The sequence below is a fragment of the Culex quinquefasciatus genome, chromosome 2 (assembly GCF_015732765.1).
Source record: "Culex quinquefasciatus strain JHB chromosome 2, VPISU_Cqui_1.0_pri_paternal, whole genome shotgun sequence".
Classification (NCBI taxonomy): domain Eukaryota; kingdom Metazoa; phylum Arthropoda; class Insecta; order Diptera; family Culicidae; genus Culex; species Culex quinquefasciatus.
In genome coordinates this window covers 116,727,028-116,753,157 of record NC_051862.1, presented here as the reverse complement: position 1 = coordinate 116,753,157, position 26,130 = coordinate 116,727,028, and the positions used below count along the sequence as shown (strand labels likewise).

Sequence of the window (26,130 nt, the reverse complement as noted above, 5' to 3'; positions counted from 1 at the left end):
TTATGTAATTTTTTGAAGCCGGATCTCACTTACATGTATGTAAACGATGTCCGGAACCGTCATCCGACCCATCGTTGGTTAGGTAATCAAGAAACCTTTCCAACGAGTCCACATAATTGAAAATCTGGCAACCCTGTCTCGAGTTATAACCACTTAAGTGATATTTATGTACTTTTTTGAAGCCGGATCTCACTTAAATGTATGTAAACGATGTCCGAAACCATCATCCGACCCATCGTTGGTTATGTAATCAAGAGACCTTTCCAACGAGTCCACATAATTGTAAATCTGGCAACCCTGTCTCGAGTTATGACCACTTAAGTGATATTTATGTACTTTTTTGAAGCCGGATCTCACTTAAATGCATGTAAACGATGTCCCGAACCATCATCCGACTCATCGTTGGTTAGATAATTGAGAGACCTTTCCAACGAGTCCACAACATTGAAGTTCTGGCAACCCTGTCTCGAGTTATGACCACTTAAGTGATATTTATGTACTTTTTTGAAGCCGGATCTCACTTAAATGTATGTAAACGATGTCCGGAACCATCATCTGACCCATCGTTGGTTAGGTAATCAAGAGACCTTTCCAACGAGTCCACATAATTGAAAATCTGACAACCCTGTCTCGAGTTATGACAACTTAAGTTATATCTGTGTACTTATTTTTCTGGACCTTAAAAAAATAGCTGAAATATGTGTCCAAACCACTCATATTACCCATTGTTGGTAAAAAGTGAGGAAGGCATCAACCACATAGGTGGATTAAGTTAGTTTTTTATTTAACATTTCATTTAAGTTTTGCGACCTCATTTTAGCCAATTTTGAAATGTTGATTGCCCATTTTGGAATTAAAAATCCTAAATCACTTGCAAGTAGTTTATGAGTCATACACAGCAAAAAATTCAATGGTAGAACCGCATTCAAAAGCATGTAATATTGTATGAAAAAAACGTGTACACAAAAAGCATGTACATAAGAAATACGATGTACAATGTACAATGTATACGATGTATGGAGAACTTACAGCTACATTGATGTTGATCCAGCTAATATCAAAGATGCGAGATAGCTAAGATGGTTGGGGCGCAGACTTGATAATTTGGATATGACTCTCACAAGATTGATGTTATTTTTGGGGCGTGCAAAATTTCTTATTTTTTCTTCCGTACATGCTTTTTGTGCACACGTTTTCTCATACACTATTACATGCTTTTGCTCGCAAAGTTGATGTGCATACTTTTGCATGCGATTTTACACAGATTTTTTTAAATGTGTACTTATCCAGTTGAACTGAACCGACTTTCAACCCTTGTCGGTAAACAGAAACTATTGATTGCGACAAAATTTCAATGGGTAAAGAAGTAGGGGAAAGTGGGGCAAGTGTAACAAGCTAAGGAAATGCTCGTTATAACTCATTAAAAACGTGAAAAATTTGTCGGATTTTTTTATAATCATCTTATTCCAGGTCTTGACTAAGACTTTGATAGAACAGGTTTTTAAAAAATCCAGTTTTTGACTGTAAAAAACTGATTATATTTTTTTTGATTTTCCGTGCGTTCTACTCAACTAGTGGGGCAAGACGAACAACCCGTTGGGACAAGAGGAACAATGCATGAAACAACATGCTAATTTGCTAACAATTGAACTGTTATCACTTAGATACATCAGATTACAATGATATCACTATATTTTGTTTGGAAATTTTTTGTTAACAATTATTTATCAGTTTTTAAGTACTTTTAAGTATTTCTTTCCCAATAAAATATGTTGTTGCAGCAATTCGTATTTTTTTCCATACTAAAAATCTATATGGTACAATTGCCCCACCTGAACAAGATTTTTTTAAAGCTCTCAACAAAAATAACCAAAAGTTAAATCATACTTTGTAATAGGTGCAAGTCATTGGTAGGGACACTACTGATCTAGGAAAAATTGCATTTTGAAAAAAAATGCCATAAAACGAATCCTATGCATTATTTTGTACTTTCCAAATATTATAAGAAAACAAAGGTTTTGAAAAAAAAACTTCATTAAATCTTATGCTCCGTGGCGTTTACGTCGTTTTGGCGGTTATGTGGTAGTAGAATCAGCTAATTGCATTGCTAGCAACAATTCCTCATACTGGAAATAATCAAAATTGTAAAAATTACGGCCGTACGAGCGAATGTTTATTATCGTGCATCTGACAACCAATTTAGCCTATGATTTTTTTAATACCTATGAAAAGAAAAGGAGATTTCAAAGTGATTTTTCAAATTAATTGTAAAAATAAAATTGATGATCATGGAAAAGTCATAAATATAATTCACATGCTTTTTGTGCGAAATTGGCTAGCACACTTTTCATGTCAAAGTTGTCTAGACATTTTAAATTTTAATATCCAACATTTCTCACAAGAGAACTGCCAGTTTACGGTACACCTTTTTTTCATTTCAAAGATACATTTTTTAATAAAACTATTTTAGAAATTTAACACCTCCACCACAATTCCATCGCGATGTCACCAGATCATCAAACCGAAAACCACAGATTGATATCCTTCCGTCCTCCTCCACCACCATCACCAGCAACTTTGGCGCTTCACAGCCAACATTCAATATTGTACTTGCCATCGTGCACGCCTCATCCAGAAGGCAGTCATTTTCACTTTTCTTGACACTGAATTTGCCCAAGTGAGCAATGTGGTTCTGGATTTCAATCTCCATTGCGTCTGGTTTCGGATATCACGAATCGATTCAAACACGACTGATTATACGTAAATGTGATTGATCGCGAATACAAACACAAAAATGATTGGGTGAACTCTAGAAATGACGGGACTACCGAACAGTACAAAAAATTAAACACTGATGGTGAACTTCGTTTCGTGAACACAGATGGACAAATGCATGCAATCAATTTACGAACTTATGGTTTTCTGATCGTCTCGTTTTACCTGGAAAAGAGAGGGAGAAAATATGTGTTTAATCATCATAGATATCACTAAAGGAAGTGTATTGAAACGATTAAATAAATACAACATAATTTACTAACATAACATTTCATATCGAATGTGTTGTACAATAACTCCAAATTATTTGTTTAACAAATCAGTAACCAAACATTGTTTTCGGAATTATTACATCCCAATTTTTATCGTGACCACCCCAAAATCACTTCATCTTATCGCGTTCCTCATAAGTAAATGGTGTATCGGCCTAGAGGTGGGGAATCGGTAAACACCACACTGCAAAAAGAAATGCATTCATGTGGTCATCTTTTGCGGTCAACTACCGACGAAACCCTACCCCATGCAAAAAGAAGAGGAGGAGAGCGTTAAGGAGGACACAACTCGCGAATATCTTTATCAAAAAGCGTTCGCGTCTCCATTATGTTGGGGCTCGGCAACGGTCGCTTGGCGCGAAAATTGAGCCGAAAGCAAAAACACAAATTACATAAGATCTCGCTATGGATTTAATTTGCATCAACATAATCTGCTTCCTGTCGCCACCGTCGCCACGCTGCTAGACAGTGGTACTCAAGTGTTGCTTTCAGGTTTTCGGTTCGGTGGTATACGATAAACGATTGTTTGGATCTGGGAAAAAATGTAAAATGTTTTGAATTATGTTCACCATGACCCTTGATGATCAACACATTATTTTTCAGGGCACAATGATTTAATAAATTGTAAAAAAACACAAGAAAAAATTGGAGCTCAAGTACATATTTATATTATTTACATGTTAAATTATCTGAGAACTTGATAGTTTCCAAGTAACAAAATTAAAAAAATGTACTTGGGGTACCAAACTTCTAGTACAAATAAAAAATTGTATCCATTGTAACAAAGTCATCGCATAGCACACTGACCAAGAATTTTAATAGATGACCGATTCATTGACTCCTTTTAAAAAAATCGTTAGGCGTCATCCATAAAGCACATATTAAAGTGTAACAAAATTGACTTTTTGGCGGGCATTCAGGGGTTTGTTCCGGTGGGTATACTGAGCCCAAATCCCAAATATGTTCTTGATTGGACGTAACAGGAGCTGGCGCTCCGCCCTTCAATTTTAAATGGGATTTAACCCGTAAAAATACCTTTCTTCAAAAATGTCTATTTTTGAGGCAAACCATCACTGGCGTGTAGGCCAGATCCTTGCGCATCTTTTGGTATATATAACATTGAAGTTTAGAGCACCCTGGAGCCCGGTGCAGACCTTCAAAGTTTGCCATTTTTTCGAAAAATCGGCCCTGGCAAAAAGAAATGGCGTCTCGGGCGTCACGAGGTGCGACGCATATCTTTTTTGCCGGCCCTGCATGCCCGCCAAAAAGTAATTTTTGTTACATCCTAGTACATATGTCATGCTCTAGGGTCAGAGCATGCGTGACATTGCATGTTATAAGTATGGGACCATCCACAAACTACGTGGACACTTTTTTGGAAACCTCCCCCCTCCCTCCCCTCGTGGACAATTTCCATACAAATATAATCTTTTTAGTATGAAGCGTGGACAATCGCACCTCCCCCCCCCCCTTCCCTAAGGTGTCCACGAGGTTTATGGATGGTCCCTGTAGGAAAAACGTGAAAAAGGGGGTAAATTTTGGCAGATTTTACACCCAGAACTGGGCATCGGCATTCGAGAGGATAAAGAGCACGATTCGGTAGTAAAATGGTACTGTGTGCGGACTGAGAGGATAAATCCCGAAATTACCGAGAGTACTTTACTCTTGAGATCATCTTCAAAAAAAGTTCATCTATAAAAAAAAAAGAATCGGTACCGAGACTCGAACCCAAGACCTTCGGCATATTGAACCGTGCCTTTGCCGTATGGACCACGGCGGGTCGGTGACTAAGTGGCGGCCATGTGTTCATATAAGCCACTTAATAGGATGAACTGTTCCAATGAACGAATGAACACGCGAGAGGACTATACTCTCGCAAAGTAGCTCTTTCCTCACGTTTCTTTTCGTGAGGACTATCCTCTCGTTCTTTAACTTTGGGTGTAGCGAGACGTACTATATGGACGAAGCCTTATTGTTTTCCGCGTTTCAAGAACATTGAAAACACCCTAATGTCTTCACATATATTTGGAAAAGCAACTGGACTTTCAAAAAGCACTCAAAAATAATCAAAAACCAAAAAGAGCAGAGAACACAGCTCGAGATGGGCGATAGAACTATTCTCTCGTGGTTCATTTGCAAAAAAAGTTCATCCGTCAAACAAAAAACCAAAAGTGTCGACAACGGGAATCGAACCAGAGACCTTTGACAAACCAATCCAATGACTTAGCTGCCTCGGCCACCACAGCTTGGTGACCAAGGAGAAGTCAGAAGTCGATGTATGACACTTGTTGGAGATTTATTGATTCAACTAACGAATGAACTCATTTGTTATGATGGTGTGAGTTGGTACCATTATTCTATTGATTTTGGCACTGAGCCCTCAATAAATTTTGAGAGAACGATTATCTCGATTCTGAATTTTGGGTGAATCATTGAATAATAATTAAAATGAAATCATTCATATAGAAAATCACATTGAAAACTCAAATTGACAAAAGTTAAACATTTGTGTAGTTTCGCTTAGAGTTGGTTGGTGTTTGTTTGAAATTGATTATTAAAGTTTGATAGATGCTCTTAGAAAATGGCACAAATGAGGATTGGATCATTTATTATTAATAAAATTTATTTAATGCGAAATTTGCTCCAAAAGTGTAACTGTCAAAGTCACCCGGAATTTTATGTTCATGATATTATGTATTATAGCCTTTGAAAACATGTTTAGAAAAATGTTCAGCGTGTTGCCAACTCCAGTACATATTTTAAAAGCGAGCAAACCATACCAGATAAATAAGGCCGTTGCAAATATTTTTCAAAGTTTACGTCGCCCCCTCCCCTCTCCACCCTTTTCAAAATCGGTCCGAAAACCCAGTTGGCAACAATTTTTTTAAACTTCAAAAATGGAAATAGAAGTGTTATCAAATAAAACCAATTAAAAATGCATAACCTGTGTTTAAAATCATATTTTGCATGTCTGGGATCGATTAAAAATATTTTGATACTTTGTAAAGTTCCATTGTACAGTATGCATAAAGTTTTTTTTCGGCGAAAAAAGTATTTTGCCAATACTTATATTTTGAAAACTAACGATTGCACAACTACTGAGCACGTTTAAAATGCATTTTAAAACACTATTGGGTAATTCTCTACCAACTCACACGAAATCGGGAAAAGTTGCCCCGACCCCTTTTCGATTTGCGTGAAACTTTGTCCTAAGGGGTAACTTTTATCCCTGATCACGAATCCGAGGTCCGTTTTTTGATATCTCGTGACGGAGGGGCGGTACGACCCCTTCCATTTTTGAACATCCGAAAAAAGAGGTGTTTTTCAATCATTTGCAGCCTGAAACGGTGATGAGATAGAAATTTGAAGTCAAAGGGACTATTATGTAAAATTAGACGCCCGATTTGATGGCGTACTCAGAATTCCGAAAAAACGTATTTTTCATCGAAAAAAACACTAAAAAAGTTTAAAAAATTCTCCCATTTTCCGTAACTCGACTGTAAAAAATTTTGGAACATGTCATTTTATGGGAAATTTAATGTACTTTTCGAATCTGCATTGACCCAGAAGGGTCATTTTTTCATTTAGAACAAAATTTTTCATTTCAAAATTTCATGTTTTTTCTAACTTTGCAGGGTTATTTTTTAGAGTGTAACAGTGTTCTACAAAGTTGTAGAGCAGACAATTACAAAAATTTTGATATAAAGACATAAGGGGTTTGCTTATAAACATCACGAGTTATCGCGATTTTACGAAAAAAAAGGTTTGAAAAAGTTGGTCGTCATCGATCATGACCGTTCCTGGTCACCCGCGACAGACACGGACGACGAAACAAAGAGAATCACAAAAAGTAACTTTTTCAAAACTTTTTTTCGTAAAATCGCGATAACTCGTGATGTTTATAAGCAAACCCCTTATGTCAATATATCAAAAAATTTGTAATTGTCTGCTCTACAACTTTGTAGAACATTGTTACACTATAAAAAATAACCCTGCAAAGTTAGAAAAAACACGAAATTTTAAAATGAAAAAAAATGTTCTAAATGAAAAAATGACCCTTCTGGGTCAATGTAGATTCGAAAAGTACATTAAATTTCCCATAAAATGACATGTTCTAAAATTTTTTACAGTCGAGTAACGGAAAATGGGAGAATTTTTAAAACTTTTTCAAGTGTTTTTTTTTCGATGAAAAATACGTTTTTTCGGAATTCTGAGTACGCCATCAAATCGGGCGTCTAATTTTACACAAAAGTCCCTTTGACACCAAATTTCTATCTCATCACCGTTTCAGGCTGCAAATGATTGAAAAACATCTTTTTTTTCGCATGTTCAAAAATGGAAGGGGTCGTACCGCCCCTCCGTCACGAGATATCACAAAATGGACCTCGGACTCGTGATCAGGGACAAAAGTTACCCCTTAGGACAAAGTTTCGCGCAAATCGAAGAGGGGTCGGGGCAACTGCTGTGTGAGTTGGCGGAGAATTACCCTATATACCCTATTACCCTCAAATATTTATAGCATGGCTTGTAGTTTCAATTCTTGTATATTATATTTTATATTTTAAATTGCATGAAAATGAATGAAATAGAACATTACAATAACTCGTCATTGCATTGCACAGTGGTCCAGATAGCAAAAAATATTTTCCGAAAAATGGTGAAATTTTGAAGCTATGGAGTCTTAAGAAGAGTTGTTGCTAATGAGAAGGGGCAACTTTCGGTTTGGTTGAAAATCTGGGTGGTTCACGATCAGGGTGATTTTGAAAATCTAACTGTTCAGGAATATTTTTGGGAATTTTTCGTCTACAGGAAAGCGCCAGGTAAAATATGACCAAAACTATTTCTTAAAAGTTAGATTTTTTAAAACACTCTAACCGTGAACCACCCTGATTTTCAACCAATCCAAAAGTAGCTTCATCTCATTTGCGACAACTCTTCTAAAGACACGATAGCTCCAAAAATTCACCTTTTTCAAAAAAAAAATTCCCGCTGTGCATTGACCAAATATAATTATCTTTGTGATAAAGATTCAATTTGAGGATCCCGTATGACCAAGTTTGACTTCCTGAAGGTTCCGTTAAATAGTGTGGTATACTATGCCAGATTCAAAATAATCATAAAATCGAAATTCGACTTCCTCTTGTACACCGAACAATTTTTTAACTTAGCGCGACAACTATAATGACACAAGTTTGTTGGAATTTCAGAAATCCATCAAAAATGCACAACAAACAAAACTGCCTCATACAATAGGACTTCCGAGCTTAACCACGTTTGCTGCGCTTGTACGTGATACATCATCTAATCGTCTAATTGCTCGCTTTTCTCACAAAACACCCAGCAATTTGCATACAAAAGTAACGATTTTAACGCAGCTTCGTCGTTACGATAATCGATCAGCTGTCGATGCACATTGCACTGCCACGTGTGTTATTAATTCAAACAAAACGACGCAATTTTATTGCATTAGTCGTTTTTAATGTCCACAAACAGAAACTGACGATGAAAGTAAAATTTCACATACACATTACACAGTTTTCCTCGGTTTAGGTGGTGATCCTCGTTTTCCTGAACAGGAGCTATCACCGAATTTGGAGAGGTGGAAAATTCTGCACAATCTTGTACACCAGAGAACGATCCAGTACAACCGGGAGGGGGGCTCGATCACGAACTACTCAACAGCACTGCACACACGCGTGTGACCTGTGGAAATTCGCGACGATGGAAGACTAGCAATGAGCTTTCGTTCGGAAGTTCCCTTTTATTTATACATCGAGAATGAACTGTCGCTGCCGCTCCTCGACCGCAGGTGAACTAGACTGCAGGCAGTGCCATTGGAGCCGATGGAGTTGTTCTCCCGTGCTCAGTGCACCAGCACTTCTGGGTCTGGTTCCAATACGTGAGTAGTCCAGTGGAGCAGAATAAATCGGACACATGTGTGTACGTTAGGGTGTGCCGAAATTAAAAATAAAAAGGTTTCCAAGTGCTGCTCCTCAACCGGAAACAGTTCCCCATGCAAATTCAAGCATCTGTGACCAAATGAGCCACATAGATTTATCAAGAATATTTCCCATGTCTTTGATGGGAAATTTCATGTTAACCACTTTTCCTAAAATTGGAAAGTTATTCGATTTGAACCAAAATATTTATGAAAAAAAAAGACAAACAAAGTAATTTTTAAATGACTATTTTTTACCAACCTTAAAATTGACACAAATTCAACTGGCTGTGGAGCTAGTGCCATTTCTACTGAACACCCTAATGCACGTACAGCTGTGCTGGGAACAGTGTGGTGGCGGTGAGAGACAACAGCCATCCCCATAGAACCAGGTTTTGCTAACATGACTGGTTGATAACACCAAACGGCTGTCGGAAATGATACTGTTTAAAAAAAGGCATAAACTCAAACAATCAGGAATTTAATATTTTTTTTAGATTAAAATAAATGCGATAAAAAATTTCGTCTTGAAAAAAAATATTATTTGTAACTGTGCAAGTTTAATCACTCTTTGGTTTTGGGTTTTTACAAGGCATGAAACCGTCAACAGGTGCTCAACTTATTAACACTATAGTTTTGAGCATGAGCATGAGCATGAGCATGGTTGACTGCCAATGAGCTGCTACTCCGTTATTGACAGATCAGCTGAAGTTAAACAATGAATCAAAAATCAGTGGGAGCCAACCATCCGTTCACTGTTTAACCTCTGAAGATCTCTACTTTATTAGTCATAACCGGCGCCCTCTCAAGAAGCCTGCAGTTCAACGAAAGGGAGGAATGTTAGTCCGATAGTTGAAGTTGCAGACTCATCAACATAGTTTTTCGCTATATACTTGTTGATACCGCTTGAAACCGTTGAATCCACAGCATCTCCTTCAAGCATCACGTGATTAATATTTTTTTGGTTTAGTAGGATAAGGTATTGGCTTTTCGATGCCTCCCGAGCTACGACGCTATGGGGAGGACTTTCATAACAGACCCGTCAGCGAGCCTTCCGAGCAACGATGGGAAGGTCTTTCTGGTTAACACACAAAATCACACACAGTTATTTTGCTCCACTATTATCTCGACGTTCCAAAATATCAGCGCGTCTTTCGATCATTATATAGAAATGGCTTTTTCATCGCAAAAAATAAAACCTTATTCGAAAAATTTGAACACAATCCACCCGACGCCGTGCCTTCCGATCAACGATGATATAGGAAGGGCTTTGAAAATCACAAAAGAAATCACTTTTCACTCCGAATATTTTTACGACCACGCGCTCCCTTTGTCAATTATGCACTTCAACTTATTAACACTATAGTTTTGGATACAAAATGATATTTTCCACTTGATCCACACCATTTTGTAACAGAAAGTCTTAGTGCTTTAAATTTTATAAACATGTCATAAATAGATTCGTTACTACACGAATTATTGAAAAAAAATCTTTCTGCACAGTTGGTTCATTCATAATTCATCAATAAAAATCATTATCCTCAAAAGATGTTTTAAAAAACTGAACGATTAAGTACTGAACTGAAGTAAAAACTGAACGATGTGTACAGTAAAATGTCCTTTGTTTTTTCCCCCTGATCACGAATCCGAGCTCCATTTTCCGATATCTCGTGACGGAGGGGCGGTACGACCCCTTCCAGGTTTGAACATTCGAAAAAGACGTGTTTTTCAATAATTTGCAGCCTGAATTGGTGATGGTGATGGTTTGGAAATTTGATGTTAAAGAGACTTTGATGTAACACGGGGTCTTTATGGGGAGGGGGGTAGTATTTTATGAGAAATAGCAAGAAAACTATCATATAAATATAAAAGTATGGCCCGTTCATTTTCGGGGTAAACGAAAATCTTTGGTCGGGAAAAATCAAAGTTATCCTCGTTTGAAGTATTAGAACTTTTTTTCCTATGTGGCAAAATTTCGCCTATTTCTTTTTAGTAGTGTTATTATAGTGGACTTGGACATTATTCATGGTTTAGATCATATCATTTCTTATGGGAAATTATGCAGGGAACATTTTTCCTCAAGCACGCAAACTGATTGGACATAAGGGAAAAAAGTTAGGAAGGTTTAATTTAAAAATTTGGAAGATTTTCTGATAAAATTGCACACCCTATGTCCCGCAATGTTTTTGATTTTCTGATCATTATTTTGATGAAATCTTTTTTGGGAAAGACAGAAAAGTGTAATTGGTTTGGTTTTTGCTCTACCTTAAGTCACTTTTTTATTTTTGGATTTTAACCGAATCACCATATTTTTGTGTGTTCTGGTTTTAAAATGTCCTAAATAAGAGTTATAATAACTTCAAAAAGCTTACTCTTGATTCTAATATCTCGATTTTGTATAGAAAAGAGCAGAAAACTTCTCAAAAGTGTCATTTTTCGTCATTGAAAAAATTGTATTCAAAATATCGCAAGTTTAAAAATAAGGGCTAATTAGATGACACTAAGAAAAACTCATTTTCCACTAAATTTATGCTTTAAGAGGCTGCTGATGAAAATTGATTGTGACAACATGAAAATAATATCAAAATTTGAGTAAATGCATAAAAATTATTTCATTAGGATCATCAAAAACTCAATACGCAGTGTTCATCGTTAGAAAGGGAATTTAATTCAGAAATGTTGGAGAAAGTCTCTTTTCATTCTAAGAAATTGAGCATATTACTACCCGAAAACCAAAAACTTTTTATTTAAGGTCAGACATGCATTGGTGTACAAAAATCCATCGATTTTCAGCGACTTTTGTGACAAAATATCTTATACAATCCAAAGAGAAAAGTCATCAGAAAAAAGTTGCTCTAGACCCCCGACAAAATATTTGAGGTCACCTTGCAAAATATGGGAAAGAGCCCTTTATTTCATGGTGCCAAATATCAGACAAACCGAAGTCTTTATCGTAACTTTGTTCTACAAAACACACCGTCAATCCTTTTGAACTGTTAATATAATAAAATAAAATACAAAAGATATTTATCAGCTACACTTTCACACTATTTGACGGTAAAATCCTCGCCATTCTTGATTCTCAACATGCACTCAAGCCAACCAGGAGCGGGTCAGTGTCTCTCTAGAACCAGCTGACAGAATAGGTAAGACTCTGATTGAAGTGGTTTCCTACAAGTGTCATGCTGACATTGTTTGCTAACGAACAAGGTAGTAGCGAAATATGATATAAAATCGCCAAAATATGATAAAAAATTGGCATCCACACAGAATTGATTTGTCATCGTGAGAAATGTTTCGAGGTTGAACCTTGAATGGATTTCTACAAATCTCAGCTTACCAAATAGCATTCAGTTGAAAGTGCGGTTCATGAAAAGCTTGGAGCACATGCAAATTTTGCACGTTTGCTTTTTTTGTGCTCACTTTGTGAAAAATATCATATTTCTTGATCCACTTTGAACTTGAAAAAAAACGAGTGTGGTATTTTTGGTTATCATTACTTGTCCTTCACTCAGAACTCCTTTCACACTCGGTTAAGATATCATATTCTAGGTTTTCTGACCTGCATCAAGCCTCAACGGTCCTCCATGTGCAAATCATAAGTGATCACCCTTCAACGTAGGTGCCTTTCGGCAATTTTTTACCGAAAACTTGAAACGCGTGTCCTTACCGATCTCGATGTTGATAAATGAATTATTTTACAGTGGCAGCAGTGAAAGTTTTAAATTTACAAAAAAAATACTTGTCCAATCCGCACGGTATAAATCCCAGTCAAGATAATCGGTTCAGTCACCTTCCCAGCAATTACAATCAGATCGTCTTACACAGAAATCCGCACATGCTAGGTGTGTAGGAGAAGGAGAAGAATCTGTTCCTGAGAAAAAAAATCTGTCTAAGGTTGAATTTTATAAAGCATGAATGCTTAATTATAATTAGTTTTGTATGTTGTAATTCAAAATTGTTTTCATTCATATCGTTCATTAAATAACCCCATATCTCCTATTGTCTTTTTAACAGAAGATATCTGGAAACGTTACGTTTGATGCCTTTGCTGCATAAAAATGCAACCACAACCAGTTGCACAGGATTTTTGCCGACTTTACCTTTCAGGGTAAACGCAGCATGGTATCCAAGTTATGTAGAGTTTGTTATATCCCATAATAATATCTCATTTGTTTCATATTCCAGCTACATACACTTTATAAACATTTTTATGTTTTGTTCAAAAATTATTTTCAGCAATAGCAAATTATCTAAAATAATGTCCACTGGCTTAAAATTACCTAATTCGTATATTCAATTTATTTTTTCCTTCCTCGCATATTGACATTCACCCTGAGAATTCGTTGCATTACTGGCTGTAATTTCGACCCAAAATAATCAAACTTGAAACAACACCTAGACCTTAAACCTGTTCGCACGCCCATTCGGGAGTCCTGCTCGAAAGAAGTTGCGTTTTACGACCATTTTAGTGCCCAAGCTATGGATGCCGAACTTAAACTCAAGACCATTTTTTTATTGTCCGATGACTTACAACAAATAGCAACACGATTAAATTGAGCACTTTATCAGTTAACTTGTCTTAAGCCGAATCTGTAACGGCTCACGTGTATTGACATAGCAACAAAATAAGTCTTTTCGGCCACAGGATAAACCTTTCGCTTTTCTGGAAGTGAAAAAAGATGCCAGTCTAGTACGATACAATTTAAAACTGCAAATATACATTATTTTCAACAAACAACTTTAAACTATTTCTTTGTTTATTTTGCATTGATTAAAATTGTTCAGGGACTCTGATAACTTCAAACCTGTTAGATATAGCTTATCGAACGGATGCATGGCAACTATATAATTTAACTAATTGATAAACAATAAAGCATTCACCGCCTCTCTAGCCTGGGTGTCACACATGGGGCGTTTTACCACACCCATACGGACAGGTGGGCGATTGATTCGATCATCGATTGTGCATTATTATATCGACACGAAGTACTAATCACTTCCATGAACCTGGGTGTTGTCATACAGAAACTGTAAGCTGTCAACAGACAGCTGTTTGAAACTGTACAATAAACGGCTTTTAAAAAAAAGTAAGGGTAGACTTCGAGTGTGGAAGTTGGCTACCATTTTAGCAATAGATTAATTTCGGGGGAATTCGGATAATCAAACCCGGACTGTAAAACATTTAACATAACGATGGCTCTGTGCTCTCTTATACAGTCATCCCACATATTCGGAACACCCATAAATTCGAAACGCTTTTTTGATAATTTGTCAATAGCATGCAGCTTTTCTGTTGACCCTACTATTTTTAGGACCTTCATTTGGACATTCTCTATTGCTATTTCACTAGTAAAAGTAGTACATTTAGAACAAAAACTGCTTTTCAAGATTATTTTATCCAGAGCAGCAAAACATTGCCTCCAAATTGCCTGTTCCATAATTGTGGGATGTTATTGTGCCTCCCACAATTGTGGAAATGAATTTTACTGATATTTTCATAAAAAAAACATCACTAAGCTTAATTTTTATTGGTTTCAGTGTGTGAAGTCATTACTTTGTAAGAAATATGTACTCCTGAAAAGAACCAAAGTTTGTTTACATCCATAAGAAAAAAGTGTTCCGAATTCAAGAGTCAATGTTATTCTTTGAAAACTTGATATAACACTACATCAATCGGAAGATCCTAAGAAAAGCTTTCACATGAAGGTAAAATACAAATCATTATGTTCAATCTTTGTTTTTCTATGATTTTTTGAACATTGGCCGTTCTGTGAACCGTTCCGAATATGTCGTATGACTGTACTAACAAGATTTTGCCCATTTTGTGCAGCTCACAATGCTTCGCCCTGAGATGTTCAATGAAAACCAAAAAAACTCCGTGCATTTGTGTCACTTTTCATATGAAAGAAGTTTCAATCTTGTTGTGCAATCTGGACACACCCTGAAAATTGGTGTAAGTGCGACAACTGGCCAAAGGGATTTCAGGCCAGAACGTATTTGACACAAGTACGAGCTCGACTACACAGAAAAAAAAGTTGAATTTTGGAATGTTGAAAATTTGGTAGGTTGAATATTACCTCTTTTTTGAGTAATATTACATAAAAAATGTGAACCTGATGAATATTCATCAAAAACTGATGAAAATTCATCATTTTCTGGGGTAAAATTAATCATTTTTTTTTTTTTACACAAAATCTGTCACCATTTCCTGATGAATATTACCATCATTTTTTTTCTGTGCGTAGACATTTGTAATTATAAATCGGGACTCCAGCAACCAAATTCAACCAAACTTCAGGACAATGCACAGAATAGTCAACCAAACAAAACGTGTTTGTTATTGTTTGCATTGCGTGCTCTCGTTTTCGTGCGACGTGCGACAAGATAGCACGACAGCGTACAGTTGACAAAATACATGTCTTAGATTTAGAAGTTTTTCGAAGATAAATAATTGATTCAACCATTCCTTTCTGCTTTTTCGCAATGTTTTTTTTGAAGAATACAGTATTTTTTATGTTTTTCGTCTGTTAGGACCGAACACACTAGTTATAATGTCCACAAGAAAAAAACATCATAGTAAATTTAAAACAACTAAGAATGACTTTTCAGCAGGTTGCCCAAATTCTGTATCAGAATAAATCGGTCAGGGCTGCTGAAAGTAGAGTAAATTTCGGGCACATGATTACACAAATGTGAAACCTGCTACGTTCAGCAAATTGCCCACTAGCCTGTCCCATTTTGAGGTCATGTCGAGGAATTTCAGGTGCTCACTTCTTAAATGATAGATTATGATGTTAGGAACAATGTTTTCTTAGACAAGAAAAAATAATAAAATACTTTCTCGCACCCCCTAGTCGATTTACTGAAAAAAGTCACTTTTTTGAACAAATTTTCTAAAATCGCTTGGAATCAATACAAAAACTGTTTCGATCAGGTGTGTATTATCTTCAAACGATAGGTTTTTGTCCATAGATTAAGATGCACTATCAATATTGGACCAAAATTTAAGTTTTTGGACTCTCCCAGGCGGATTTGTGTCGAAAAAATCGCATTTTTTCGAAACTTTTTTCAGAAATGTTCATTTAATTTAGGGTAGCCTATTTTTCTCAGTGAAACCAATACATGCAGCTTATAGGAAATTTCATGGCGAACATTTTTCCCTCTGAGAAATTCCAATTTCGACACTCCAGAGCCGAGATATTTGAGTTTTAGTGAGGAAAAAAGTGCCAATATTCAAAATTTCTCAGAATTCAGAAGCAAGGCCTACTAATTACACGATGCAGCAAGCATATGTCTCAAAGGTCAGGGTATGCTTTTTTATAGTAATTTTGGCCGCTGAATCCGAATCTGAAATCAAATTTCGTGAAAACAGTGATGTTTTGGAGCTACACCCTTTTGGAATGTTATTTGCGTGTTTAAGAGGCAGTTTTTGTAAATATTGCTCGGTTTGTTCTAGAGTTCGTATCGAGGTGCTCCGATTTGGATGAAACTTTCAGCGTTTGTTTGTCTATACATGAGATGAACTCATGCCAAATATGAGCCCTCTACGACAAAGGGAAGTGGGGTAAAACGGGCATTGAAGTTTGAATTTTTCGAGGATTTGGAATATGACAAAAGTGAGACTAAAAAGTGCCGCTATGGATGCCTACAGGACAATAACTAACGTTGTAAAATGTTTGTTATAGAAAAATCGAAAAACTATGAGAAAAACTGCGATTGGCCAAAAAGTTATTACCGTAGGCTTATAGTCCATGAAATTCCCTAACTTTTGATCTAAAAGAGTATGGGTGTTGCTGGCTGTTGCAAAAAGATATTGAGGTTTTTTAAAAAAACAAAAGCTATGAGAAAAGTTTAAACCAATCCTGGATGTCTATGGCTCATTTTGAAGACCTTTTGAATGCATCTAAGAGAGTTGGAATTGATGAAGTTTTACGGAAATGAGAGCAATTTTAAGATTTTTAATGTTTTTTGGACATCAAACTTCAATGCCCGTTTTACCCCACTTCCCTTTGTCGTAGAGGGCTCATATTTGGCATGAGTTCATCTCATGTATAGACAAACAAACGCTGAAAGTTTCATCCAAATCGGAGCACCTCGATACGAACTCTAGAACAAACCGAGCAATATTTACAAAAACTGCCTCTTAAACACGCAAATAACATTCCAAAAGGGTGTAGCTCCAAAACATCACTGTTTTCACGAAATTTGATTTCAGATTCGGATTCAGCGGCCAAAATTACTATAAAAAAGCATACCCTGACCTTTGAGACATATGCTTGCTGCATCGTGTAATTAGTAGGCCTTGCTTCTGAATTCTGAGAAATTTTGAATATTGGCACTTTTTTCCTCACTAAAACTCAAATATCTCGGCTCTGGAGTGTCGAAATTGGAATTTCTCAGAGGGAAAAATGTTCGCCATGAAATTTCCTATAAGCTGCATGTATTGGTTTCACTGAGAAAATAGGCTACCCTAAATTAAATGAACATTTCTGAAAAAGTTTCGAAAAATGCGATTTTTTCGACACAAATCCGCCTGGGAGAGTCCAAAACTTAAATTTTGGTCCAATATTGATAGTGCATCTTAATCTATGGACAAAAACCTATCGTTTGAAGATAATACACACCTGATCGAAACAGTTTTTGTATTGATTCCAAGCGATTTTAGAAAATTTGTTCAAAAAAGTGACTTTTTTCAGTAAATCGACTAGGGGGTGCGAGAAAGTATTTTATTATTTTTTCTTGTCTAAGAAAACATTGTTCCTAACATCATAATCTATCATTTAAGAAGTGAGCACCTGAAATTCCTCGACATGACCTCAAAATGGGACAGGCTATTGCCCACGAATAACAAATTGCATTTTTTGCACATACACCGACAAAAATCATGAACCGCGTCAAGTATTGATTGATTATAAAAAACAAAAAAAAACTACTTAGACAACTTCCAGATCGGCAAGGTGTTCCTCAAATACGTAGTTTATCAACATTTTAAAATCGCCAACATTTTTTATCGACCGGTTCGATTGGCGCGTGCCACACGTCGCGATCGCTTGCTGTGGGAAAAAATCTGCACCGAAGGCACGTGCCGTCTACTAAAGACCACTTTTTGCGAGCATGCACGATTAAGGTAACATAAAAAAGCTGACTCCAAACACCACATACTACCACCGCGGACATAAAGCATTGCTGGGTCGATCAGGTGCCAACCGCGGCGACAACTCAGCTGGTCTCTCTAATCGCGACTATCGCAAAACTTCCGACGACGACGGCCGCGCGACTTGTGTGGGCATGATCAAATGGGATACAATTAGTGTAACGACACGATTAACATTTATCGCGTTTCGGTATCGATACGATATGTATCAAATTGAATGTGACTATATTAAAATTTATGACAGCAACATTTATTAACTTTCACTAGGCCGGATTGTGGGACGAGTGAGCACACAAAGTACTAAGGGGAAAAGCATGTTAGAGGCAACCGCTCTATTTGAGGAAACGCTCATTTTCGCTCGTTCATTACAATGAGCGGCTCTTTTGAACGTCTCTTTCGCTCTTTCTCAAATTGAATGATTGTTAAAAAATACTAAAAACGAGCAAATTTGTTTGCAAATCATAGATCTTGTCTGTCTTTATGGCATGATATCTACTCGAACCTGTACGTTGGAATGCATGGGTTGGGAGAGCACCCAAACTTAAATTAAGTATTTTGGAGAAATTTGGTATTATTTTTTAAGAAATAGCGTTTATTTCTGGTTAATTTATACAAATGTTGATATCTCATTTTATGAAAATATTCTTCGAGCTCTTTTTTGCATTGTAATTTAATCAAAATAACATATAAAAAAATCTCATGGGCGATTTAGTAGTTTTTTGGTAAAATTATCCAAGTTAAGCATGATGAAATGCAAATGATCAGTTGTGCGATGCCAAGTTTTTATATGCAGTCGACTCTATGGCTATCCATTTTCTCGATATCGATATTGCTCCTGCTGTCATTATTTTTTTCAGTACCTTCAAGTAGCATGCTTTGATTTTTCGTTCTATAATTTATTACCTCCCGCTCTCAACGGTCCCTTCAATATCGACAACGGAAGATTCCACTGTATTTTGTTAAGAAAAACACTCAGCTTTACTTTTGGAATAATTTCAACGAAAACCAGAAAACTAAAAATATGGCTTTGAAAACAGTTAATTTATTATTAGCAATGTGTATTAGCAATTGAAATTACATTTTCAATCCTAAAAAAAGTAGTTGTACAATTTGTTGAAAATTCAATGAATTATATTTTTAAACTTAATTGACCTAAAATAAACATCTTTTCATTTTGGAACGGCTCTTGCAAAAGACCGGAGTTTAAAAAAGAACCGGCTCTTTTGAGCGGCTCTCCCTTTTTATGCCCAACTCTTGTCGATTCCGTTTGAATTCATTACCATGCTTTTCATGTAATCTCTATAATTTTTTATCAAGCAACTGCAAATTATGGAAAATTAGGTGTTTTTTAAAGAATTTAAAAAATCAATGATAAAGTTGTCTTTTGCTTGATATCAGCAAAAAACAATGTATACTTTCTTCCTTACATTTTACTAAGGCATGAAGTTTGAATAAGAACAAAATAAATGCAAAAAAAATCAAAAGGTAATCGTTGAACATGAAGGATGCAAACCCAGCTTTTATATAACACACTGCAAATCATTCAAAAAATCAAATTATTCGCTCAACAGCATTGCCTTGGCGTTCTCGATTGTGAGATTCCTACTCGAAACTAAGTGTCCAATAACTTGAGCTTGTTGAGGCAATTACAAACCTCTTTTTACATCTAAGCTCCCATCCATCTCGGGATTCAAACTGACGACCTTTGTCCAACTGACTCCTACACCTGGATTGAGCTAACGACCTAACCCTTTAGGTTAGACCGGGGCCAACATTTACTTCCCCGTCCGACGGGGAGAACTTCTGGGATCGAACCCAGGCCGACTGGGTGAGAGGCAACCACGCTTACCCCTACAGTGTAGGCTACACCATGTGTCCCGGCTGCAAATCTTTCAATCTTTCAATGAAACGGAATTTATAAATTTTGGACAGCTGAGATTTTCGCTGCCGGCACTCAAGGATGGTCTAATGCACCTTGAGAAAATTTAATTTGCCGATGCAGGTACACGGAGAAAAAAGAGTTCCCAAAATCGTGAACAAGCGTTCATGAAAATGAGAACCAAGAACAAAGTGTTCAAATTTCATGGTACGTTTTTCAAAATCGTACCATGAGATTTGAACACTCTGTTCTAGGTTCTCGTTTTCATGAACGCTTGTTCACGATTTTGGGAGCTCTTTTTTCTCCGGGTAATATCTATTGTAATGAGAAATTTTCTTGACGAACACTTAAATGCGTTGTTCGCGAACAATTTGATTTAACATAAGAGCTCAAATTTCTTTCTATTATAGGTAATGCAAAAAATTACTCATAACATTTCATTGAAACGGTATTAGTCATCTCAACAATTGTCTCAAATATATCCACTCCACACCTATATAAATTACAAGCAGAAACGATTGAGAACTCCCAGGTGAATATCGTGGTACAAGATCGAACACATTATTCAAATGATTAGACCCGTTTGAACTCTGACCTACGCCATATTTCTATCAGCCCTGCAAACGCCTGCAGTCGATTCGATATCGATGCACTTTGCCTTAATCGTCCGTGAAAACAATCACGTTTTTCTTGTAGCAACGTGAACGTACACTTTTCGACCGTTTCCGTTTATCTAACGTTTAATGCCAACCACCTCCCAGTGTGGTTCAGCGCTTGGCAATTGAAACCGTTTGAACACGCAAACGAGTCCTCCGATTAATCAAATGCACCACACCTGATCTCTCGCCCAAGTTCCGGTTGAAAATCAATGGGCCAAACCTTCCATAAATTGTCCACCCTACCCAGCTGCCCACGAGATAAGCCTCGGGCTTGCTGACCACTACATTGAATCAAAATAAATTATTATAGACCTGAAAGCTCTCGGTACTGCGCTCCTGAGGGCAGGCATTTTGTTCTCGCTGAAACACTGTTAAAAATGTGTAATCAGAATGTTAATTTGTTTGCTAATCGCCAATTTCCACGCTTGTAACAAGTGCCGCGAGGCGATTCTTCCGACCGGCTTAGAACAAAATATGCAACGGTCCCAAGTAGAGCAAGCAGATAAATTTTCCGTTTGTTGCATATTCAGCATCCACGATCTTGTTCACGTTTATGTTACACGCAAGTGGAAGTCAAGTTCATTGCAACGTGGTGACATGTTCTTTATCCAGTCTCCTTTTTTATCTAATTGGAGCGATAAATTCGTCCCTTCACAATTACCTGAGAGAAAAACGTTAGCTGAACGCGGAACTGATATTGTGCGACCATGCGACACCTGTCAATAGTCCCTCAGATGTCACCGGCGATGTTTTGCCAGCTTCGGAACATTAGTACTACCCACATGATCAAACATCAGCAGTAGCACGCCAGTTCTGGACGACAGCTGCAAGGTTTTTCCGCGGTCCAGACAGGCTGTGAACAAATTGGGAACGCCAATAAAATGAACGTGCTCCTGCCTTTCAAATGTCATTAAACTGCTAGACTGTGTCATGTATCATGTTTAGCTTGTTCCAGTAGACAACGAACGCATTTTTTGTTCGAACTTTTGTTGTACTTTGTTCTCTGCGATTATCGAAATACATTAACGCCTCTTATTTCTGGTTTTCCATCAGCTGCTTAAGTTAGAACTAACTTTATCTTATACAAATGTTACTCACTCTATCCTTATTTGAATGTATGCAACAAAAAAAACTATCTTGATTTATCCAGCTCCTCAATCCATGAATTTGAGACGCATGAAGCAAAACTCTATCCTTTGTCTTCATTGGTGATCTGAATAATGCCCGAGACGATTTATAAATCTGTTAGATGCTAAAATTGCTTGCTCTACACCTTCGATTTTTTTTTGTAGAATGCGTAACGCTTACATCAGTCAATTCAGCAATAAGTTTATCGAGAAAGGTTTATGTCAATAACAGCAATGATTATCACTCCTAAAAAAGGATCACGAAAAATTAGGTTGTTTTCATTAAAAAAAACCCCCAACTAGACCCATTGTTACCCGAGTTGACGGTACTAACTAGACTTACCAGAAATAGTCCAAGGAAAATTTTCTTCCAAGAGAAGTTTCTAGTGCGCTTTATATCTAATCCAATGGAATACAATTGAATTTACTCGTATAATGTAATTCTGCTCGATTATGCTGTGCTGCAGAAGTTTTCTCGTATAACACGAAGAGCAAAGTCAAGTTAAGCTTAGTGTGCACAGTTGTGGTTCTGTCACAAAACATTGGCCTAGCAGAACGGTGCACCTGTAGAACAAAGATGTCTGGAGTTTTTTTTTTTTTTGAAAAGGTCCAATAAACCAAATTTCCAGTTTTTGCTTTTTGGGTGTTTTTGAAACCGCCTTGAGTCAGGGGTATTGAAAAACACCCAAAAAGCAAAAATTCAAAATTTGGTTTATTGGACCTTTTCAAAAAAAAACTCCAGATGTGTTTTCTTTCTCAGAATAGCAAAATCTAACAATCTAAATTAGTCAAAGCAAGCATCAAATGAATAATAGACTGAGTGCTTTGAACGAGACATGTGACTTCTAAGTAAATTTGTTCTTTTCATGTTGAGTGAACTTAGAACAAACAAATCGATACAGAATCATTACCGTAGAAAGCTTCAAACCATATGCGACCAACAACTATCAGTACCCCCAGGTCAACCGGGAAACGCTCTAACTGAATTTGCTTGCATGGGAAACAATTTAATTCTCGACAATGATTGTCCCCTCTAACCAGGCTGTGTTTGTTCAAAAAGGGGGGCGGGGGGATCGGACCCGGTTCCGGATTGAATTGCATCTCTCTGTGCATTAGCCATGGGCTGATGAAGGGTATAGATTGTAATTCTAGCATAGAAAAACATATTTTTTGCCAATTTCCATGGGTCATTTAAATTGCTTTCTTGAACATTAAATATCTCATATTTGAATGGGTTTCAAAATTACGTCCTGTTACCGTATTTAGTTGCTAGTTCCATTTGATGTACACTCTGTAGGACATTTGATAGTCGAGTGAGTCGTGTCGTCGGTCGTGCATCGAGATTGTTTAGAATTCCCCTTTTCACCGAACCGGACCGTTCCCGTGCAGATCCGAGAAATACCTACTAACAAGATGGAACCAACCAGAGTATATTATAGAGAAAGGGAGAATGGGGAAACTTGGTCCTCTTTTTTATATCTGGAGTTTTTTTTAAAAAAAAGTTCCGATAAATAAAAATTTTAATTTTTGGTTTTTGAGTGTTTTTTAATACCCCTGACTCAAGGCGGTTTCAAAAACACCCAAAAAGCTAAAACTGGAAATTTGGTTTATTGGACTTTTTCAAAAAAAAACTCCTGATATCATTATAAGATATTTTTTATTTGGCCGCGCATTTTTTTAATCTGTTTTGTGAACGCATTTATCTATTTGGATTAGCTTATTGATTCTTGAAAGTATTTCACATACAACCTGTTCAAACAAGTGCTATATGTTCGGTGAAAATCTCAATAATGCGCTCCAAAAAAAAATTAAAAATCAATTTGACTTAAGAGCAATTCTCTACCAAAACCGGAATTGGATTTTATTTGTATTTTTTTATTTAGCTCAATCTTTGTTGGAGCCTTCCCTATGACAAAAAAAAAACAAACAAACCCATACAATTCTCCATACACTTTTGGCAGCTGTCCATACAAAAATGGTACGTAAATATTCGAAAATCTGTAGCTTTTGAATAAATTTTCTAATCAATTTGGTGTCTTCGGCAAGGTTGTAGGTATTGTTAAGGAATAGCCAAAAAATATAAAAAAAAATTGCCGATTTTTTAATCATTTTTTGCCTTCCTCACCTTACTGAGGAAAGGCTATAAAATCACTCGAAAAATGAACTTCTTAATTCGACCTAATAGACCCACCTTCACGTATACCTATCGACTCAGAATCATGTTCTGAGCAAATGTCTGTGTGGATGTGTGTAGGTGGGTGGACAAAAAAATTGTCACTCGATTATCTCCGGACTGGATGAACGGATTTTGACCGTATTAGTCTCATTCGATCCGTCTTGGGGTCCCATAAGTCTCTATTTAAAATCAGCAAGTTTAGTTAAGTACTTCAAAAGTTATGCTGAAAAAGGTGCAGGTGGTTATGTTACACATGACCAGTATGACAAAGAACTTTGCAAGATGATAGTTGAAATTTTCGATTAGAATGTCCGGTCCAAATTCCCCCCTTATAAAAACCGTCCTATCGAACTAAGGGGACGGAAATTGCAAGTGGAGCTGAAATAGAAATGATTACGAGATAGTTATCTTAATGATTACGAGATAGTTATTCTAAATTTCTAGAAACAGATTTTCACAGTGGCACAAAAAAAAGTGCATTGCAGTAGTCTATTTATTACTTCCTGCCTAATAAGCAATATATTTTAACTGCTTAGCATTAGCATATTTTAACTGCTTAATTTCAGATAATGGCCAAATGCAACTTTTTATGTCCAGTATCAAAAATCATTAAGTTTGATACCCATATTGCCCCAACTCTTACGGTCCGGCAAATGTCCCCTTATCGGAACATCCCCGGGGCCTCCGGCCACTCCAGGTGGTGGCCACTACTGCCAAAATGTCAAATTTCATGTCCAGTATCAAAAACCATAAAGTTTGATACCCATATTGCCCCAACTCTTACGGTCCGGCAAATGTCCCCCCATCGGAACATCCGCGGGGCCTCCGGCCACTGCGGATTGTGACCACTACTGCCGAAATGTCAAATTTCATATCCAGTATCAAAAACCATAAAGTTTGATACCCATATTGCCCCAACTCTTACGGTCCGGCAAATGTCCCCCCATCGGAACATCCGCGGGGCCTCCGGCCACTCCGGATTGTGGCCACTACTGCCAAAATGTCAAATTTCATGCCCAGTATCAAAAACCATAAAGTTTGATACCCATATTGCCCCAACTCTTATGGTTCCGCAAATGTCCCCTTATCGGAACATCCCCGGGGCCTCCGGCCACTCCGGATTGTGGTCACTACTGCCGAAATGTCAAATTTCATGTCCGGTATCAAAAACCATTAAGTTTGATACCCATATTGCCCCAACTCTTACGGTCCGGCAAATGTCCCCCCATCGGAACATCCCCGGGGCCTCCGGCCACTCCAGGTGGTGGCCACTACTGCCAAAATGTCAAATTTCATGTCCAGTATCAAAATCCCTAAAGTTTGATACCCATATTGCCCCAACTCTTATGGTTCCGCAAATGTCCCCTTATCGGAACATCCCCGGGGCCTCCGGCCACTCCGGATTGTGGCCGCTACTGCCAAAATGTCAAATTTCATGCCCAGTATCAAAAACCATAAAGTTTGATACCCATATTGCCCCAACTCTTACGGTTCGGCAAATGTCCCCCCATCGGAACATCCCCGGGGCCTCCGGCCACTCCGGATTGTGGTCACTACTGCCGAAACATCAAATTTCATGTCCAGTATCAAAATCCCTAAAGTTTGATACCCATATTGCCCCAACTCTTATGGTTCCGCAAATGTCCCCTTATCGGAACATCCCCGGGCCTCCGGCCACTCCAGGTGGTGGCCACTACTGCCAAAATGTCAAATTTCATGTCCAGTATCAAAACCATAAAGTTTGATACCCATATTGCCCCAACTCTTACGGTCCGGCAAATGTCCCCCATCGGAACATCCGCGGCCTCCGGCCACTCTGGATTGTGGCCACTACTGCCAAAATGTCAAATTTCATGTCCGGTATCAAAAACCATAAAGTTTGATACCCATATTGCCACAACTCTTACGGTCCGGCAAATGTCCCCCCATCGGAACATCCGCGGGGCCTCCGGCCACTCCGGATTGTGGCCACTACTGCCGAAATGTCAAATTTCATGTCCGGTATCAAAAACCATTAAGTTTGCTACCCATATTGCCACAACTCTTATGGTTCCGCAAATGTCCCCTTATCGGAACATCCGCGGGGCCTCCGGCCGCTCCGGATTGTGGCCACTATTGCCGAAATGTAAAATTTCATGCCCAGTATC

General features: G+C 37.5%; 1 protein-coding gene across 5 annotated transcripts in view; it reads right to left on the bottom strand.

Annotated features, from left to right (window-relative positions):
• The window catches only part of LOC6048635 (dopamine N-acetyltransferase), a 51,918-nt gene that overhangs the window by 5,459 nt on the left and 20,329 nt on the right, over positions 1 to 26,130 (bottom strand). The window contains exons 1-2 of one of the 5 annotated variants that reach the window (XM_038253136.1): positions 8,572 to 8,841; positions 2,615 to 2,940 (exon numbers count right to left, since the gene is read on the bottom strand). The exons of 1 other annotated variant lie outside the window; for it this stretch is intronic. In XM_038253136.1, the coding sequence (XP_038109064.1) occupies positions 2,615 to 2,710 (96 nt within the window). In that variant the 5' untranslated portion in view covers positions 2,711 to 2,940; positions 8,572 to 8,841. Of the gene's footprint in view, positions 1 to 2,614; positions 2,941 to 8,571; positions 8,842 to 26,130 lie in introns of those variants that run through there. 3 more of the 5 variants (XM_038253138.1, XM_038253137.1, XM_001865492.2) reach the window with 3 other exon arrangements.